General features: G+C 42.6%; 1 protein-coding gene across 2 annotated transcripts in view; it reads left to right on the forward strand.

Annotated features, from left to right (window-relative positions):
• The window catches only part of klhdc8b (kelch domain containing 8B), a 188,938-nt gene extending 168,562 nt beyond the window's left edge, over positions 1 to 20,376 (forward strand). For both annotated transcript variants that reach the window (XM_085781119.1, XM_085781120.1), the window contains 2 exons: positions 5,580 to 5,681; positions 18,882 to 20,376. In XM_085781119.1, coding sequence (XP_085637245.1) covers positions 5,580 to 5,681; positions 18,882 to 19,078 — 299 coding nt within the window. In that variant the 3' untranslated portion in view covers positions 19,079 to 20,376. The remainder of the gene's footprint in view (positions 1 to 5,579; positions 5,682 to 18,881) is intronic.
• The last annotated feature ends 762 nt before the right edge of the window (positions 20,377 to 21,138 follow it).

A 21,138-nucleotide genomic window follows, 5' to 3' on the forward strand; every position in this document is an offset into this window, starting at 1 on the left:
CTAAATTCAATATGTACTTTAAAGATAATTTATCCAGATCAAATCACCTCCTTCCACAAGAAGCTGGTTTCATCAAATCCATGTGGTTACAAAGAGAGGTTTGGAAAATAGTTATAATAATAGTTACTTATAATGAGGCTGGATTTCAGTGGATGTAACTACAGTTGGTCTTGCAAAATCTGAAAGGCTATTTTATCAGAAATAAGTTAGGTGTCAAGAAGTAAGATTATGGCCTTGACAGTTATTTCCCTAAATCTTTAATTGGAAAGCCAAATGTCAGTCATCTGAAAAAAGGGACAAACTGTCTCAACCCCCACGGGCTGCTCAGAAATGCAGCCGTCCTATTTTATTTTTGCCCAGTGTATCTCTGATTTTATCAAAAGAAAATAATAAACATCTGCTAACTGGTTTCTGGTGAACTTGTGAATTGAGATCATTTGCAGTGTAGTGGTTTGATTTGTGCTGGAAATATTTGGTGTATTTTTGGCCCTCTATCAGAATGTGATCTCACAGGGCTCTGCTGCCATTACCACCTCATTTCCTTGTATCCATCTCTCCATTTCTACCTCATGATGACTTTCGGAAATGGGGTGAGGTCGTCGGGTGCAACAGTATCCCTCCATTGGGCAGATTTGATGTGTGGGTTTTTGATGCACAGGTGAAGTGCCAGAATCTGGGAGGGCGAACCGGGAGAAAGGAGGAGGATTGATTCTGAGCTTTAAATAAACACACTCTCCTCTCCTCCAGCTGAGTCCACCAGACAGATATCTGCACCACATGTCACTCAGATCGCCCGTGTATGCTCACCACCACAGACAGTGGGAGTGAGTCTAAGCATGTCTGTCAGTTTGTGTGTGTGTGTAAGCCCGGCAGGCGGTCGATCCAACAAGAATAAGAGGAATGTCGACCTAAGTAAATTATGGCCTACTCATTCCTTTTCCCCAAAGTTTGTAGTTGGCTCGGGCAACAGAATTAATAATTTGTGTTGAAAAATGGCAGTGTTCCCTACTCAAAGTGTCTCATTTGTCCTCATAGGTTAAAGCAGCAGAGACTAATGCCACATGCGAGTTTTCCTTTTTGGTCTGGGAGAATGGTTCGCTCTGCCTCTTGGTCACTTTCTGCTTGACAAGCTTTGTGAGAGGCTGCGTGTGAGAGAGCACATGTGACAGGCTACTATGTGAGAACACACACTTTCACTGCCTTCTTTTCTCTTCAGACACACACATCATTTCTTTCTCACATGCTTTAATGTGACGAAAGCGATGTGGCGCTGGACATTTTGCTGGACTCTAGGAAGACATTTGATGTATTGAAAGAGAGAATCATTTATACACTCTCCACAGTAAATTTAGCTTGTTTCATTGAGCATATTTGAAGACAAAGGTCTAAAGCTTTTTAAAAAAAAACGTGACACTGCCCTGGAAACCTCCATAGAGAGAGATTAGAAGGATTAAACAAAGGGAAAATTGTGCACACAAAAAAAGAGCTCAGGGGAGAAGTTGAAACACTGGCCACTTTCTCACCTGCACACACCTTTTCAATTACTGTCAGTTTCTGAATATTATGTATCTACTGAACTACTGCAGCTCTTACAGTCTGTTTCTTTGACTGAGTTATTAATAAGTCAAAATTAAATAATATATTTAAAGATAAACGGACAGACCTTTTTTTTTTGGTAAAGACAAGCGCACCACTACGGCAACATGTTGGGTTGTGATCACACATGACGCGCATCTACTGTATATTGAAACTAATGGGTTTGTGCGCACAAAAGACAATACATCTGAATGCCCCTCCATGAACACACACACACACGTTTTAACCAATTAAGGCGGTGGCCAGAATCACTCAGGCAGCCGCCTTTGCCTTGAATAAGCAGGCAAAAAAATATTTGTAAAATATAACACCATACCACCTTTACCCTTTTCATGTGGCTTGCGCACCACAGGGGGTGCGCGCACCACACTTTGGGAATCCCTGGATTAGACCATAGTTAGATTAGATTAGATTAGAGCATAGTGCTGTGAATTCTTGCTGTTTCCTGGTTTGCAGAGTGACCACACTACAAGTTTCATCCCGACCAGTCATCGTGTGTTGTTGTCACGACTCCGCGGGAGTTCAGAGAATTTGTGTAGTGTAACACAGTATCTGATTTAAAGCAGAAGTAAGTGGTCCGGTCGTTTTCGCTAATGCTGCGTTCCAGGCAGGCTTTTGAAATCGTAAATTACAGCTTCAAGTCACAATTTACGACTTTGTAGCGTTCCAGGCAACCCACTCGTGTTTTCCGACCTGTTTTACCGGTGAAAGTCACTATAACGGCCACTCGTAACTTCCGACCGGTGAACTCGTACCAGATCGAACTGGTACGACTTCACGGTCGGAAAAATACGAGTTTCCTTGAACGCACCATAACAGTCCTCGTCCCTACGTCGCCACATTCACGGCGTTCCTTGGCTGCACACACAGCCCTGCATGCCGTTCTCTCTCCTCATTGGATAAAAACTGTAGGATACGATAAATGTTTTCTCCTCGGCTCAGAGCAGAGCAGAGTGACTGACAGACCCGTGTTTCAGACCAAACACTCTATGTAAGTGATTGCTGTCGGAAGATACTATAACTATTTAAGACTTATATTAACACAAATATATCACTTACTTCTGCTTTAAGTTTGAAAATAAATGGGTGGATGTGGATTCAGAGTGAGGGAAGGCTAACAGTCCTCTGTAGCCAGCACCTCATCTCTACTTAGGCTAAACACACCCTGAGTCTGTTTTCATGGTAATAGAGGCGCCAGATTTTGCATGAAACAAAATATTATTTCTGGTTCTGATGCATTGGTTTTGGGATCAGTCTTGTGGCCGTGAATGATGTGGTGTTTGTGTCCATGCTGTTTTCACTAACTCAACACACACCGCACTTCTATCAGTCAATCAGTGGAGTGCTGCAGAGGCTGAACTGGATCAGAGATAGAGACACTGAGACAACAACACAGTCATGGCTGTTCCTGCCAGTTAATCTGCAGATGGAGGAAACGGCGGAACAGTAAAAGTTAGGAGCTGCCATGCCTGTTTGAGAGCTCAGCTGCCCCCCCCCCCCCCCCTCACATATCTGTGCTATATTTGCATGTTATCTTGCCTTTCCATTTTCCATGGCTGAATAGCTGATCTGTTGCAGCGGGCATATCTATTAGTGAGCTGCTGGTGGCTCTGCATGCCCCTACTCTGAGTCAGAGATTACCATTTAGCTGCTCTGCAACTCTGCCATTACTTCCCTAACAGCCAGCACTACAGCAGCACTGCAAAACATTTATGATAAAATGAAAATGGTCTCTTTCTCTCCTCTCCTCTCTCTACTCTACTCTACTTTACCCTACTCTCTTCTAAGCCTGTCACTATGTACAGAAAATCTGATTTACTAAATTGATCAACTTCTGGACAAGAGAAATATAATGCGAGCCCCCCCCCAATCCCCCATCCCTTTATCCTCTGCTGTTATTGCTGAATAAGAGAAATTAGAAAACTCATTTTTCCACCAGAGCGATGTTTTCTTGGGCAGTGAAGCGCAGCAAATTTTAACAACGGTTTTGAAATCCCCGTGAACGGAAGAATTAACAGGAACTTGTATGCATGAAAGTCCAGAGAACAAGCACCTGCCTCTTAATGACTTCAACTATTATTTTGTTGAACTAATGTTACTCTCTCTGTAGCCTCAGTCGTGCTCACTGTTAGCCAAGTGTTAATTGGCAGTCTGTTTCCTCAGTGCTTTGGAGACTTGGCTGCTGTAGACGTACACTCATAAACGCCCTTCTGTTAGGTGAGATAACGTCTCTCTGGTGACCATTTAGAGGCTGACACCTCTGAGACAACGTGAAACGAAGCTTATTGTGCTGTCAGATGACTTTTCATTTGTTCTCCCATCCATTTATTCACTGATCGATACCTATTCACCACGATGCTGCTTCACCCAGGCTGTGCAGCAATGATGGGAGAGTAAGGCCATGTCCTCCACCACTTTACTCAAGTGTGGATTGTTTCTGGGTCCTGTTTATTCCACGGCCAGGAGGGAGGGAGGGAAGGAAGGATGGAAGGAAGGAAGGAAGGTGGCCAGTTCAGTGCAGGAGTTGAAACTTGACTGAGGCTCTTTGGAGCTGATGAGTTCCTCACCCCAGGAGAGAGAGTGATACACTCAGACTGAGGAGGTTGGGCTCTGTCCTCTTCAGTCCACAGTCTGGTTCAAGTCCTGCAGCTGATACATGCACTTGGTGTGCACTGTTGCTAGGGTACAGAACAGTGAATTATATGAGAACTGCTTTGGTCTGGGCTGATACATCTCAACAACCACTGGATGGATGAATAAACAATTTATATTTACCTCAGGAACAACACCTTTGGGCCATCCCCTAACTTATTTGCTCAAAGTTTGGTTAATTGGTCAACAATATTCATTTATTGTCTTTTGCATTGTTTTTTTTAAGGCTGTTGGCACTGTGAGTTTGTTTTTGAATAGTGATTATAAAGCTTTTGAATCTCTGATCTTGTATCCTGTTAAACATACATACATTCTATTTACTGAGTTACTTTTACTCATTAACTTACTCCTATTATCACAATTGTCTTTATATTTTTCCTATTTTTTTATCAATCAATCAATCAATCAATCAATCTTTATTTATAGAGCACCTTTCATACATGGGAATATGTTTATCATTTGTTTTTCTTTTCTTTTCTCTCCCCTACTTTGGTGTTTTATCACGTGAGAGCTGTGTGGTTGGTCTGTCGTGGCAGATACGACAGCATCATGCGTGTCAGTGATAACTATTGCCGCATGCAGCTTTAGAAGATGAGAAGATGAATACCACTCTCATGACTGAGTGTGAAGCAAGAGCCTGGCATCGGATTTACTGAGTTAAATAGTGAACTTTAGACAAAGGTTCTTATTTAATCTTAGAGAGGAAGGCTAGTTGTTTCTAGTCTTGATGTTAGCCTAAATTAATCTGACCTTTTACTGTATATACTGTATATACATTGGTATCGATCCTCTCATCTCTTGTCAAGAAAACAAATATTAAGAATGATTCCTTTAAGTGGTTAATTGGCCATATATAATCAAACAAATGCCAACTTCAATTACGCACAGCAATTCCATGCAGTCCCCTGCTTGCTTTTGGATATGCACAATTTCATATCAGCACTTAGCCTAAATAAAACTGTTTTGCATGAACTACACAACCCTAATTACTTTTTTTTCTGTCTGGGCTCAGCTCTTTAGTTCCAATGAAGGGAAAGCTTATAGCTACAGCGCACATTGATTTTCGACAATGTTGTGCCTGCAACCTTGTGGCAGCAGTTTGGGGAAAGACTTTGAAATGGAGCGAAAACCTCCATTACCTCACTAATGCGCTGGTGACTGAATGAGAGTAAATACAGCAGTAGATTAAAGGTCAATGGCTCAATGAATCATCAGTCATGGAAAGGGCTAAAGTTTAAGTGTCCATATACTTTGGATATTTCTTTAAAATTCCTTGGTAATGAGAAAGGTCTGTTTTCTGTTGTGGTTGACTGTCTTCTCACCTCTGGCAGGTGTGTGGATCAAACCCACCCGGACGTCCAGGATGAGGGAGAAGAGGGCTGACTTTGTGGCAGGATGCCTGGGAGGACGGGTCATCGCAGCTGGTGGTCTAGGTCAGCACCTCCATTATTTCTCCCCTCTGTGGTCTTTTCTGTCAATTAAATACAGCTCTGTGCTTTTAAGCAATAACGTAAGAGAGGAGAGATGGGAAAGAAAGCCATTTCATTACTGACTGTTGCTGTGTTTCCAGTGAAATGATACGTCAGTGGATCAGATTACTGTTTCACCTCAGCTGAAGGACAACACAGCAATGTGTCTCATACTTCCTGTCTGGTCTGAACAAATCAAAACTCCAAAATTATACATATTTGTATACTATATTTTTTCCATCTTCATGCTGACCACCCACCTAAATACAATAGGCTTAATGTCTCTCTGCAATTTCTGTATTACAGTTATATTATGACAGAATTTTCCTGCAAAATTTTGATGCGTCTCGCCCACATATTTCCACTAACTGAGTTCAGGTTGGTGTCTGGAGATGTCACAGATGATAGGGCTCAGCTCAGCATTTTGAAAAATGAAACTATTAAACCGGTACTATCAAACCCACAGGTAAAAGTGGCTTGCAAGCTTCTAGGTCAGTTACCAGACCTCTACACCCTGAACAATAGATAGTGGAGAATGAGTCAGTGGGCTTTTCCATTGCCCTTTTGTAGCTTCTCTGTAAAGGGAAGGGAAACTGTGAAAAAGTATTGGTTGTATAAAAGTGCTTGAGAGAGAAAAAAAAAGATAAATCTTTTTTAATGTCTTTTTTGGAGCGTATTTTTAGCCCTTCAAACATGCTAGCAATTTGTAGCCATCCATTGTGAGTCTTCCTTCTTTCATTACACATGTGGCAGATGAAAAAATACCCACATCTACGCCTCCACCTGTTTGCAGTCTTGAAGCTGATGCAGCAGCCATTTCCCTCCTTCAAAATGTGTTCATGTGTAAAATATCTAGATTGTGCCTTTTCAAACCAGAGGCGTAAAATGTAATATCACCCATTCCTCCATTGTTTTTATAATGACACTTTTTAAAAAAAAATCTAAAATTACCTGGTTTAAAAAAAAAGAAGAAAAAAAGCGGTAATTTCTGCAAATTACCGTGGTAATTACTACTCGCTGTTGCTAAGTAACCCAAAATTCCATTTGATCCTTGAACGAGCTGCACTTGAAAGTTCAGTATGAGGAGAGGCCGAGCACTGCTATCAGAGGTCAGCGTTTTTCCTTTACAACGCTTGTTGAGCAGATATTGACTCGTTTGTCTGTGTGTCTGCATGCATCAGCAAGATTATACACACACATAGACACACACACACACACACACACACACACACACTGTGCTGTTAACCAGGAAGGTACAAAATGAAAACTATAGATTCATGGCATTTATTCTGCTGGCACAGCTCCTGCTGAATGGGATTTATTACATCTAAATCACAGTTTTAAGATGTCATCTATTTATCTCCATTGCATCAATTATAGGATACAGTACAAATTAGCCTCTACATTGGTAATTTATGTGTAATTGTTCTTGTGATGTTCTGTCTGTTTTCACATCATAAAGGAGTGAGTTCATTTACACCATGTTTATGTTCTCCCATAATGAGGAAGAGAAAACATCACACTTGAAAAGCAGAGACTGTCTGTGTGACAAGAATTAACAGGTTACAGGGAAACTGGCTTAAACAATCAGTGCATAATGCATGAGGTAGAGGCTATTGTCTTGTGTAAGAAACACTCATGTTATATAAATAATCAGAAATGCTAAATTTTTTTAATACAGTTTTTAATTAGGTTGTTTTAAGCACTTCCCCATGTAAGTCCGATACACTTTAGCAGCTTTTTTCTGTCAAGACCTCAGAGTTACTATCAGTAATGTGTCCTGACAAGTAAAACTGTGTGTGTGTGTGTGTGTGGGTGTGTTTGTGGGATTAGAGAAAGAGGAAACACCAATCTTGTCCAGCAAAGGGAGGCAGTTTGAAATTCAGCAGGCGGCAAAGAGAGCAGGAGAGGAGTGTGAAATACAAGAAAGGAATGTGTGCCTCTGCTTGCTAATGTGAATATGACAGAGTGAGGGGGAGTTAGATGAAATGGGGGTAGATACGTTATATTTTTCTCCCTCTGTGAGTGTCAGCTGTGACTCTGGCTTGCCATCTAATCCCTGTGGATATTTTGGTTGTGTGAGTCATTGCTGGTTTATGGCACATTTCCAGCCCTTTGACTTGGAAAATAAAAGAAGAATACATCTTCAAAGACCAAAGAACAGCTGTATTGCAGTCACAGGCTCGTACATGAATGCATAATGTTTATTTTTCTACACTGTAGATTAACTAGATTGGGCAGAATTGTTCTGTTACACTGTAGACACATGAAAATATCAATTTCTATGCAGATGATACCATCTTGTATGCAGTTGTTTTTGTTTTATTTGGCTCTACAGTAGCTCAAACAAAGCCATGCAGTTCAGTTCACAATCGGCTGAATGTTGTAAATACCAGACAATTGGACTCGAGTCATAGGGACTCGGACTCGAGTCAACTCGAGTCGCAAATTTAACGATATATATATATATATATATATATATACAATAATTTAACATGCGACTTGATTCGACTTGGAAGGCAAAGACTTGAGACTCGACTCGGACTTGGGAGACACAATGGCTCCAGACTCGACTCGGACTTGGGAGACAAGATGACTCAGACGACTTATAGGCCTGTTTTTTTCATTGTACTATTTTTTTTTCACGTGGATATCATTCAAGTATGACCAGTGCAGTCCATTTGTGTGCACGGCGCACGCTCTAGCAGGTTCAGACGGGCTCTGTATTTGTTTTTTTTCCCGAAGCGGGAGCACGCACTTTTGCGCTTGGTTGCATGGGTTTACTGATCCATTGTTTCCCCTACAGTGTTTTTTAAATGTTTACTTTAAAAGAAAGGAGCTATAATATACGTCTAATGCGTTGCTATCGTTTCATTACATTCATTATGATGCATTTCTCCTCTCTCCTCTCCTCTGTGACGGGCGACGTTCCCCCTCGCTCCTCTCTCACACACACACGCCCTCAGTGAGGCGACTCTCCCGGTTCAGCCCATAATACTGTAGCCCAGTGATCATCAACTGGCGGCCCGCGGGCCGAATCCGGCCCGCCGAACCTTCCAATCCGGCCCGCGACTGAGTTCTGATGTTGGTGTGCGCCTGTAAGTCAATGCGCTGGGACACGGAGACACGCAGACACGCTCAAAGAAAGTGTTAGTGTGTGCCTGTAAGTCAATGTGCTGGGATTAGGAAACGTCGCGGTACCCAAAGCCCCGTGCATGAAAGTTTAGGGAGCTGGACTGCAGGGTTTTCCCTGCCTGTCTGCAGAGGTGAGCTGCCTGGGTGATTTTGGCCGCCGCCTTGGTTAAACTGGGTGTGCACGGGCCGTTCAAATGTAGCGGCTTTTGCGCACTCAAACCCATTCAGTGTAGATGTGCGTCATGCGTGCTCACAACCCAAAAACGATGTGGTAGCGGCGCGTGTTTGATGCCACGCGGTTGTTTTTTTGTGCACGTCCTGCGGCGCACGGACCTGCTTTTCCCTCCGGTGTTGTGTCCCGGTTCCCCCTCGGCCTGTGTCTCTCCTACTGTTTCCCACTGAGCTCTGCCCCTGTGTGGAAAAACGTCGCCTCCGAGATGTAGAATGTGTATTAGAGAAACACTACTGACTACTCAGGACTACTGATTTGTATCATCAGAACCGATTGTCAGCCTCCTTTCATATTTAGGCTGAAAATCACAGGTCAAGTCAGCATTGTAAAGCTCCAGCATGTGGGAGTATCCAGCTGTCAAGATTTTTCATTTTATATCATACCAAACACCAAAGATATGTATAAATGAAAATTATGAGCTTACAGGTAAAATAGAATATAAACAAATAAATTAGGCCTATTAGGCAAAAAGGTGAATTTAATTTCAATCTCTGCCTATTTGAATGTCCGGCCCCCAAGGTGTCTATTGAGAAAAATTCTGGCCCTTCAACAAATATAGTTGATGACCCCTGCTGTAGCCTAATACATCCATGGTTCAGCCCTGTCCACTGCGCTTCCTGAGCTGCTTCCCCAGCTGACGTTACGAGTGGACTCTTGGTCCGAGTTGCCGCGGTGTGCAGTCCGAGCGGACCTGTTGGCGTATCAGGGGGTGTCAAACGTGTGGCCCGCGGGCCAAAAGCGGCCCGCCAGAGGGTCCAATCCGGCCCATAGGATGAATTTGCCAAGTGGGAAAATTACATAGAAGACAGAAGAGGCTTGATGATGTTGAAAATGCACATATTTTTTCAATAAATGTCAGGTTGCTCATAATGTTCTGTAAAAGTATAGTTAATTAACTGTAAACATCTTAATAATAGCTACTTGTAGCCTACTTCTTTGCACTAAAACAAAGGGAAGAATTTAGAGTTCTCGTTATTCATAGGCTATTATGCTGTTATTTTGCTGGTCCAGCCCACTTGAGGGGGGGGGGGGAGCTGGCCAGCTCGATGGGAGGACTGGGTGGTAGACTGGTCCATGGGAAGGGAGGGGAGGCCGGTCTAGCAGCAGGGGAAAGCACACTAGTCTGCATGCTCTTTTTTGACATTGACATTAGGAAGATAAGGTTTTTCTCTTCAAGATATAAACCCGGGTGCTTTGTGGGTTGGCTGGGGGACAATGGTGCGGGACTTGACTTGACATAACCTTGTGACTCGACTTGACTTGACTTGCCCACAAAAGAAAAGACTTGGGACTTGCTTGAGACTTGAACCAAATGACTTGAGACTCGCTTGGGACTCGGATCGGAGGGACTTGGACAATTGTCTGGTAAATACTATGAATGTTCTCATATAAATGTTCTGTTATAAATATGTTCCTACAGTAGCCTAGAAATCTAGCTGCACCCTAGCGGCAGCAAATATATTTGCTCTGTAGGTGGGTCTAGAAACGAGCCATCGGAACTTGTTGAGTCTTGAACACCGATTGTGTTCACCAATCACAGCGCTCTATCTGTTTAGAGAGTCGTTGGGCGGGCTTAAAGCGATGACGACATACATTTTAATTGGCTTGTCAGGCTAACGTCATCCTGCTCTTTGCTCTGATTGGTCGTAGCGCTACCCTATTGCGTGCAGAGGCAGTTTGAAAGACAGCCTTCATCCCGCCCCCTGGATTGGCGGTGAGGTCTACCGGTCGTTGCCAGACTAGACATTTTAATGATATAGTCTGGCTTGTCAGGCTATTCCTACAGTACTGACCCATGACCCCAAGGGAAAACTGTTTAACTCCTTACTGTGTTATAAATACAAAGTTTATTGGAAGACTCTTCGCAGTCATATTGAACACAAAATGTGACATTTCAGAAAAAATATATATAAGGTGATTATGGAAATACTCTGCTTGCACATGCTGCATAACCCTTAAGTCACTATACACCTCATGTTCATCACTGTAAAGTTCATGGCTGCTGACAGCTATGACTCATTACTGGTACCTAGAAGACATTAGCATACCTGTGATTTTATTTCAAATACTCTAAGCTATCTAAGTTGCTGAGATATTTAACTTTTATAGTTGAGATAAAAGTGAACAGCCACATGTCCAGACCTAGCCTGGCTCTCGCCAGACCCTTGTAGTTCCGCAAAGCTACGCCAGAGGCGCTACGCTCAGCTTCGCACAAGGGTCTGGACTCGAGGCCAATGCAAACTTCTTCCCCGGAGCAAAAAATAATGAACCAATCAGGATCGCCGGGCGGGACTTTCTGAGGTGTGACGTAGCGCTGAAGCGACTGTTTGAGTCAAACAACAATGGCGGCTCGCAGTGAGTGGCTGAAGTAGCACGTCAACAAGATAACGGACAAGTGGTTTATCCAATCACATACAAGATTTTTTTTACAAGGCCCCGCCTTCTGAAATGAATCGCCTATGGAGCAGTCCCAGACCCTTGTGTGGAGCTCAGCGTAGCTTTGCGGAACTACAAGGGTCTGGCGAGAGTCAGGCTAGTCCAGACCACAGAGCAGGTAAACTTTAAATGCTCCCTCTCACCAACTACAAAGAAACACTTGTGCCTATGTCAGACTTTTAAGATATAGCCCACTGATATTTTAAGTAACATTTGGATTTGGATTTGGACAGCTGCAATCAGTTTGCATCTGTGTTCATGTACTGTGCAAAAGTTGTAGGCAGTGTGATGGGAGGTGTTTGGATTTTTACCAGTCGCACAACACCATCATGGAGGCTGACCAATCCCACATTAAGTCTGCAGCATGAAAACAAGCCCAAACAAACAGTCAGACTCACTTAGGCCCATCCAACCAGCAACAAGAAGAACAAGGAGTCCTGCAACAGATGGTCTGCCCCCCCCCAGCATCCTTATCTCAGCATCATGACGTTGTCAGTCTGGGATCAAATGAAGAGACAGAAGACGCTGAGACAGCCTGAATCCACAGAATTAGCTGTGACGGGTTCTTCACGATGCTTGGAAATGTTTTCTGTTTACTGCACTTTGTACAAAACTATTCCTGGCAATACTTTGGAAAGCATTCTCACTTCACACCATTTTATCGCAAGTGCCTAAAACATTCGCACAGCACCGGTCATCATCAGAACTCTGTGGGATTTCATGAATAAATAAAGTTTCCTTATATCAAGTAAACTAATCACGTCGTAAAAAAATATGGAAAAGTAAAAACCTTGAACAGGCCGGATGACTCCTCTGCTCAGTGAGTCACTGCTGTATGTGTGAGAGTGAAATATTCAGATTTAAAGAGCTGTAACCCAAGGAACATTTGTCTTTTAAAAGCCTTGGTTGTTTATTCTGTTCATGCCATCACTAGTTCAAAAGGCACCCCGTGGGAAGGCCGCCTGATGATGTGACCTATTATACACTTTTAAATCTGCTCTGTTTTTCTTTGTTTCTCCTCTGATTCCTTCCACACACTGAGATATCAGTGTGTGTGTGTGTTTGTGAGAGAGAGAGCGTATGTTGTGCATCTGTCATGAGTGACACCAGTGTCAAAGTCTTTGCCACCTGCTCCCACGCTCCTTCTATTGTATCTGTCCATCTCTTCATTCTCTGCCCTGGTTTATTCTTCCTGTGACATCTTGATATCTTCATGTAAACTCTAATTAGATGCAACTCGTCAGCTGAGATGCAATTAGTTGCTCAGCCGTGTCATGTCATTATGTTTTTAGCTGTCTGATTATTTGTCAGAAATGTTCACACTCACACCCACAAATGCTGGCATGTACGCATAAATTAATACACATAGAATAATTGCATTGCAGATATTGCACAGGTCGAGTTTAGATTCTCTCCGGCTCTAAAATCATAAGTTAGTTTTAAATGCGGATGAATAGGTATGCTTATCCCCAGAGCCTGTAATATTGATTCAATAATCTCATCATCAATATTAAAAGCAGCACCATAATTGAAAGAGTCATATTATGCAAATAGCATTTGAATCATATTGGTGCTCCGGTGGCTTACCTGTAGAGCGCAGCCCACATAGGCATAGTCGTTACTGCAGCAGCCCAGGTTTGAATCCATCGTGGCCCTTTGCTGCATGTCAACAAGTTGAAACAATATAGTGAAAGTTTGCACAGCTCTTCACCACCTGGAGAGCAGGCCTCTCTCAGCCCACATTCCTGTCTGCACTTTAGTTCCACAAGAAAACAGGTACACTGTAGATGGCCAGAGGAGTTTTTAGTCTACCTGTTTATAGAGGATATTTTGTCTACTTTACCCCAGAGTGTATTTCACATTGACCAGTGGTGAGAGTTTAGTCTTGGTGGGTGGCTTATGTAATTTTCATTTTGTTATTTTTTCAGGTGAGAAAGTAAATATTTAGTTTGTGAATATGTTACTGTTTAAGAATTCAGTCCACCACCGTCAGAGCTGTGTGGACCTGCAGGCGAGGTGAGCAGCTGCTCATCACAGCAGCTAACAAACCAGCTCCATGGTCTTTCCCCAGAGAATGGACTTTCATTGGCTCTGATACCTGAACATAAGATAATACTGTAAGTCCTATTGTTAAAGTCTACTGGCACTGCCACTCAGCACGTCCAAACATCCAGCTCATATACTATACAATATGTTATTAGCCTATTTCTAGCTATGGTAAACACCTGTGAATGTGTTTTTTCCACCTGATGACATCTTCTCCTGCCGTACAGACGTGCTACGGTTTGATCCTGATCCAATAAGTTACTGTAATCTTGAAATGCCATGGCACTGTAAGAGAAGGGCAACAATATTTCAACTAAACTATGCTCCAAAGAAGGAGGCAGTGAGGGTAACAAGGCTTATTAAATTTAACTGATAAATATCTTAAAGGGATAGTTCAACATTTTGGCAAATTGGCCATAATCCCTATAATTTTAGGAGTAGATTCATTACCTTTAATTGTCAGTGTAAGCTGTTTTTAAGTTGTGACCTGCACATTCACCACGCTATGAGATAATAATGGAACGTTACGAGACAGAGTTGTTTTCGAGGCAAATGCGGAGACTGCTTGCCGAAAAACTGCCCCCAACGGGAATCAGCGATTTTGCATGAATTTACCTTGAAAATAACTCCACAGCCAAAATGTTGAACTATCCCTTTAATCAATCAGAGGTTAAATCCAACAAACAGTAAAGAGACAACAGATGAAAGCTGTGTTCAGTTATTGCACTGAGAGCTCCAGCAGCAGCAGCAGCAGCAGCAGCTCAGCCTGTGCCTGTCCAGAGGTCGACCTCTGACTGTTGATCCACAACCAGCAGCCAGCTGGGACCGAGCAGAGTCCAACGTGCTCCGAGCTCTCAGCCCTCTAACAGAGCAGGACCATGGTGTAGAGGAGAGCTGGCTGACACGCAGCAGTGGCGTCCACTCATTTAGTCCATAACTAGCCCGACCTCTTCCCGTCCAGCTGTGAATCATGAGTCACGCATTTTATCCAACATAACCATTAGTTAAAAAGAGAGTGAGCATGGATGACTGCTGCGGTGTGTGGCTGTCGTGTGCGTGTGCCGTACAGGTCAAGGCTCCACTGCAGGTCTGTTGTGGCCTACGTTTGACCTAAAGTGCTGTTGTCTCACTGTTGGAAAACAGAAGCAGCAGCAGGTCAGAAAGAGGTGAAGAGGAAATGCAGAAGAGAAACACTTGAAGGCTGAAGGATGAGTCGCACTGAAAAACAAGATAAGGAGACAGCAGAGAATGAAAATAATTCAGACTGATGTAAAAATGAGTCAAGCCTTTGTACATAGCATGAAATGTTGTCTGGGACTTTGTGTATTTTCAAACAGCTGCAACAAAAGAGAGAAATAGAGCAGATGTTGTGGAGGTTGGTGGTGAGTGATCATCACTCCCCCATGCAGAGTTTGTTCATGTCTTTGTTTTGAGACTGATGAACACACAACAGAGGGAAATGGAGTTCAATGTCTTGGCCAAGAACACTTCAACATGCAGACAGAAGCTGGGGATCGAACCACTGGCCCGCTGATAAATGGATGATCCACTTGGCATCCTCGGCCACAGCTGCCCATTGTCTTTTAAGATTCACTTCATCTAGATAAGTTTGTCATTTTAAGCCAGTGGATTGTTGTCTTGTGGCATTTTCCCCCCCTGATGGTTCGGCCATTGAGGCTGTTGTGTCTTTTCATGAAGCTGCTCTTCTCTCTGAAGAATTTAAACAGTGCAAATCACAATGAAGACAAGAAGCTTTATCGTAAAACACATTTTAGTCTTTGGGGGAGTCATTAAGGATTGTTGTACCAGGGCTCGTTTTGATTGTTAGTTACACATCAATTTGTTATTAAGTATGATGAAACGTATACTTGTTGACGACCTTGGAAAGGAAGTAGCACGGTATTTTAATACAGCTTGAATTCACAGTGAAGTTATTCTCATTTACATGTTGTTTTTTTTGTTGTTGTCAGACAACAGGAATGTGGCCAATTAAATCTCCCAAGCTGCCACTGAAATCCTGATTTTATTACCACAGTTTCACCAAACACCAGTTAAAAACAAAGACTGTGCTGTGATTTACTTGTAAAATGATCATACAAATTGGGGTCTCCAGTCTTTACTCAGACTTTGCTTTGACTAAATAATAGTGGCTAAGAGCTCCTCATGTGGTTGCATTCATTTACACATGAATCATGAAATCAAAACACTCAAATCAGTTTAATCAGATTAAGAATCAATTAATTTAAGAAATTATTAAATAGAGCCATAAAAAAGTCACATTTTGTACTAAATACACCTGACACTACTGTGATATTGGTGTAAATAGCATGTTTGTTGCAAGTCTTCTACAGGTTTCAATCATCTTCAGCTCTGCTCCCAGCTTTGATCTCAGGACATGTCTTTGACTTTGATGCTCGACTGTAACACATGACAGTAGTTGAGTGACATTTTCTTAAAGAGGATAAACTGGTCTTAAACAGGATGCAACTGAGCCGCTGTAACTCAAGCAAGGAGGATGAGTCAGTGCACTGTATGTACTGTACCCTCTGCCCTGTGTGTGTGAGCGAAGGGGAATAACGAGAAGGTCAGAGGAGGAGAAAGACGACAGCTCTCTCCAGAACAGGAGAACAGACGCGGCAGAGAACAATGCAATGGAGAGGGAGCGAGTTGGAGAGGTGACAGAAGAATAACAGAGGAAGACAATCTGAAACGAGCAGCATCAAAGAGGAAAAAGTGAAGTCAAAATGAGAACGGGCGAGGTGAGAAGAGGAGGATTAGTGGAGCGGACAGGAGAAAGGAGGACTGAGGTTGAATAGAGGAAGATGAGGAGGAGGAGGACGGACGGACAGTAGGGATGAGTTGCATTAAGATTTCAACACACAACTACTGTCACAGAGAACGCTTATTAAGCAGGTGCTAGTCTGTTTTGTTATTCTTAAAAGGGAAAATCAATTGTTTTGAACAAATTATTAATGGATACTTTTCCTAATGAATCCCGTTAATGTTATCTAGGCCAGTGGTTCTCAACCTTTTTTACATCAAGGACCCCTAAATTGACACAAATTAGACCACGGACCCCCATTGGACAAAATTTTTAAGCAAACAGAAATACACAAATATTAGACTGAATAACGTTGCTTTGCTGAGAAATTTCTAGAAAAAAGTCGTACAATTTCTCCAAAAACGTTTAAACATTTGTAGGAAGAAGTGGTTTAAAACATTCTCAAAGAAAAAAAGAAAGAAAAAAAAGAAAAAGTTTACATTTTCTAGAAAAAAAGTGGTAAAATTCTAAAAAAAAAAAAAAAAAAAAAGATAATAAAAATGTGGTAAAATTTCAAGAAAAAGTTGGGGACCCCCTTGAACCCTCTCAAGGACCCCTGGGGGTCCCCGGACCCCATGTTGAGAACCACTGATCTAGACCCTCATAGAAACCTGCAGCAACCACAGATGAACTAACAGAAAACTGTGTACTTCTCTGTTCATGTGTGATGGACATTTTGTTCTGGATGTTTTATACAGATTGCTTGTGTTTGCGCCCGACCTTGCAATGATAATGATAATGACCACGTTTTTGAATGTTTTGTTCTCTCCGCCACTATCGCCAGAGATGTGAGCATCTTTAAACGTTTAAATCAGAAACAAGATTTGGTGACATAACGTTAATTTATTATTGGTGTTGTTTTCTGTATCTGTCCCAGCAGAAAAGCAGCTGTAAGCACGGCAAAGTAAAAGATGAGAGAATAGAAGTAGAATGTGAAAGATTAGGGAGGGAGCCAAATGGAGAAAGACAAACGGATGCAAAGGAGATGGAGCAAAGGAGGAAGTAAAGAGAGAGAAGAGGGAGGAGGAGAGGAGCGGCTTGTGAATTGACATGACGTCCGTGGGCCGAGAATCAAAGCGACGACAGGAAGCCTTTGAGCACCAAGAGCAGCAAGGAGCATGTGTCTGTGCTCTGTGTGTGTGTGTGTGTGTGTGTGTGTGTGCTGTCATGGGTGTGGATATGTTATGTGTGTCTTCAAAAAACAGGAGAAAGGAGCCGAGGCCTGAGCAGGCCCAGATTGCTTTGAAAAGGCCGACTCGGCACCGTCACTTTGTTATTCCCACAAAATGATCATAATAGTCTTCCTTAGACAGACAGATGCACACACACACACACACACACACACACACACACACACACACACACACACACACACACACACACACACACACACAGTACACTCACCAGTCCGTATCATTTGAGGGACTCGCTGTGATGTGGTTCTCCATGGAAACGGCAACAACTTAGTGCTGGCTGATGTATAATGACAGTGAGCATTGCACCTGAGGTGAAAGAGAGGGGCTGAGGGGGAGGGAGACGGGGAAAAAAAAGATCAGAGCAGAGCGGAGAAGAAACCTGGTGAGACGTTAATGTGTCGTAGATGAAAATTAGAGCCACATACTGTCTGACTCTGTAGTTTTAAACTTAAGTGTAATTGTTCTGTAACCCTCTCTCCTAGAGTGCATACTGAACCCAGAAAATGTACAATAAATGAATATCCGCCATTAGCATATAAATTAATCTTTGTCTTGTCGTTTTGCATTTTTAAATTATGTGAAAGAACAAATAACTCAGCCTACGGCCTGAGTTAATTAGCAGCTTTTACATTAAGCTGGGCTAAACATCCAGGTTTTAAAAAAAGACATTAAATTATTTACTTATTAGTCGTTTTAAGGCTCAGTACTGTATCTGAATACAGGCTGTGGAGTGAGACGAGACCTAGACCTTACTTTCAGAACACCCAGAAATCTTACTTTATACAATATGGGACCTTTAACTTAAACTGATGTGTCAACACTCGCCTCACGATCTGATCTCTTGAGCCTTGGCTCCCTTCTTTTGCAATATCCCTATTGTAGGTTGAATATGGCTTTACAATTCTAGTCTCTCCTCTTTCGTTGTGTATATACAAGAAATGGCAGTCGTGACAGTGAGAGATGAGGAATAGGATGCTAAGGAAGCCAGGAAGTAAAAAAGAAAACAGGCTTCTCTGTGAAAAAAATAAAACAAAACATGTTTTTTCAGGGGCAGCGAGGATGGAAATAGAACAGTGGCGTGAAGGGTTGTGGGGCGCGCTAGTAGCCCCCGCCTGTGTGGGGGCTTTAAATAGAAAATAAAAGGGCAGGTGTTATCTCGCAGTCTTTGCATGTGTGAGTGTTAAATTTTTGCCTCCATAGTCTTGAAAAAGGAAGAGCTACATATATGTGGTTTGAATTGATGTGTTTCCAGTTGTTGTCAGTGTTGACACTACATGTCTTTACTATCCATTACTCAGGTAACGAGCCGTCGCCATTGGGAACGGTGGAGAGCTACAACCCGGTGAAGCGGCGCTGGGAGTATGTGGCACCCATGCCCACCGCACGCTGCTCCACATCCCTCCTGCAGACGACCAGCATGCTCTTTGTCATCGGCGGCGTTGCCCAGGGACCCAGTAACGCTGTGGAGGCTCTCTGCTTGCAAGAAACAGTGTGACACAAACACACACACACACTAATACACACACAGGAATAAATGCAACCCGGCATTGATGTTTTATTCATGTTTGTGCAAAGACAAGAGACAAATGAATTTAGATCCACAGATCACACTTAGATACTTTTCTATCTTTACATCCGTACAAGTCATGGATTCCTCTTGTATACTGGGATGTAAGAAACAATTTTTCACACTCGACAAGCATTTTCAAACAGGAGCTGCAGAGCTACAGAGATGGACAAATGCAAGAGTAAGGACATTCAAGCTAACTGCTGTGACTGGCAAGGACAGAAAACTGACGGCTTTTCTACTCTGGGGAAATCAGAGGAAGAAAAGAAAAAAAAAAACGAGCAAAAAACAGACGCACACTCACAGTGTCTGATGAAACAACACGCCTTTGAACTGTTGAGCATTTTTCAGAATAAAAGCAGGGTACTTTTCTGGATATTAAAGGAACATAGGGCCATATCTGTATCTCCTCTTTGCAGCAGTGTCGCTCTCCCTGCTGCTGCTGCTGCCGCTGCTGTGACGGCGAGCTCGGACACTTTTCTACGACCTTAGAAAAAACAACACTTTGTTTTAGACAGTGACGGTCTGGGAATGTGAATGTCTGTTTTTGGTTCATCTTCTCCTTCGGTTGCGGTGTTGTATTGTACATGTGTGAAAGTTAGCACTCCTAGCAACTGCGACCACAGTGTCAGTGAGAGTTGCCCTTAACACGCGTTCGCCGCAAAACAGCTCCAGCAAACTGTTGGTCAGAAATCCAAACAGGTCCATCCATTAATGCCAATGCTGACCACAGTCACTGTGTTTTCCTTTATTCATAGTCCAAGAAATGTTTGATTGTGGTCCAACTTGTCAGCATCTCGCTCTTTGTCGCATCAGTCCACCTCTGCCACAGCATCAGCACCGCAGCAATTAATCACCGAGCTCAAACGGTCCCTCACACTGTAGCGCTGGAACGACGTTGCTTGTGGGCTGAATACAGAGTTAGTTGTACCTGCTGCACTGAAGCATCCAGACAGATAAATACTAATCTGAACATCAGCTTCTTGACATATTATATTCCCACGGCTTCTGTGACTGATCGCCGTTCCTTGAATTCCTTACCTCAGCTTGACATCAGCAGGGTGATGTAGAAGGAGGAAAGGGCATCGTAAGGTGATCATACCTGTGAATAAGTAAAAAGCATAGAACATGTCCAGATTAGAATTTCATTGTTATGACCGTGCTGGTTTCTGAGAAGTGTAATCTTGACAAAAGGTCTGTATAAGGTCGGTAAAATGGCCTAGTTTTGTCTGAAGCAGAGGTTGCTGAATTATGAGACAAAGGATAATAAGTGAAGTGAAAGAGATGGGTGTTTGACAGCATCCTAAAAACAACAGGAAGTAAGATATTGTAGGTCGGCCAGCTGCTCACAAATGCTGTCAGCAACAAACATGACACAGCTCATGGAGGCACTATAGGTGTTTTACAACACTTAACACCTTGAACACCTTCACTTTGAATTTCCCTCCTAGGGATGAATAAAGTATTCTCTACTCTACTCTACTAACACCTGACTGCAGCAATCGACATCAAAATCTGTTCCTTCCTTCTCTGAATACAAACTAAATTGAATCCAAACAAATAGATATGCTACAGTTAGACCTGTGTCACCTTCCCTGTTTGAATATCAGGTTCTGCATCACCCATAAAGGAAACAGTGAAATCGTACTAAAGATAGTTGCTATAGGATTAAAGGGAAGCTGAAAGGTTTGCATGCTTCAGGATATTCTCCAGGAAAATCTAAATGGTTGCTCCTCATGCCCAAAGGAGCCTTTACCCAATCCAACACGTATACAATTTTATCTGCTGTGGTGGAGTTTACACACCCTACAAGACCAAGACAATGAGACACAATAAAATAGATGAAAAGCTATAAGAACATTAGCACAAACATAAGACATCAGATAATTAATAAAACTCTATCTATATCTATACTCTATCTAACTCTAAAAAAATCTATTAAAGGATAAAGTGAGTCGTGAACTGGGCTGAAGAGGTGCATTTTGAGA

Source organism: Trachurus japonicus, chromosome 7, assembly GCF_045865225.1.
Source record: "Trachurus japonicus isolate A0001 chromosome 7, Traja_1.0".
Classification (NCBI taxonomy): Eukaryota; Metazoa; Chordata; class Actinopteri; order Carangiformes; family Carangidae; genus Trachurus; species Trachurus japonicus.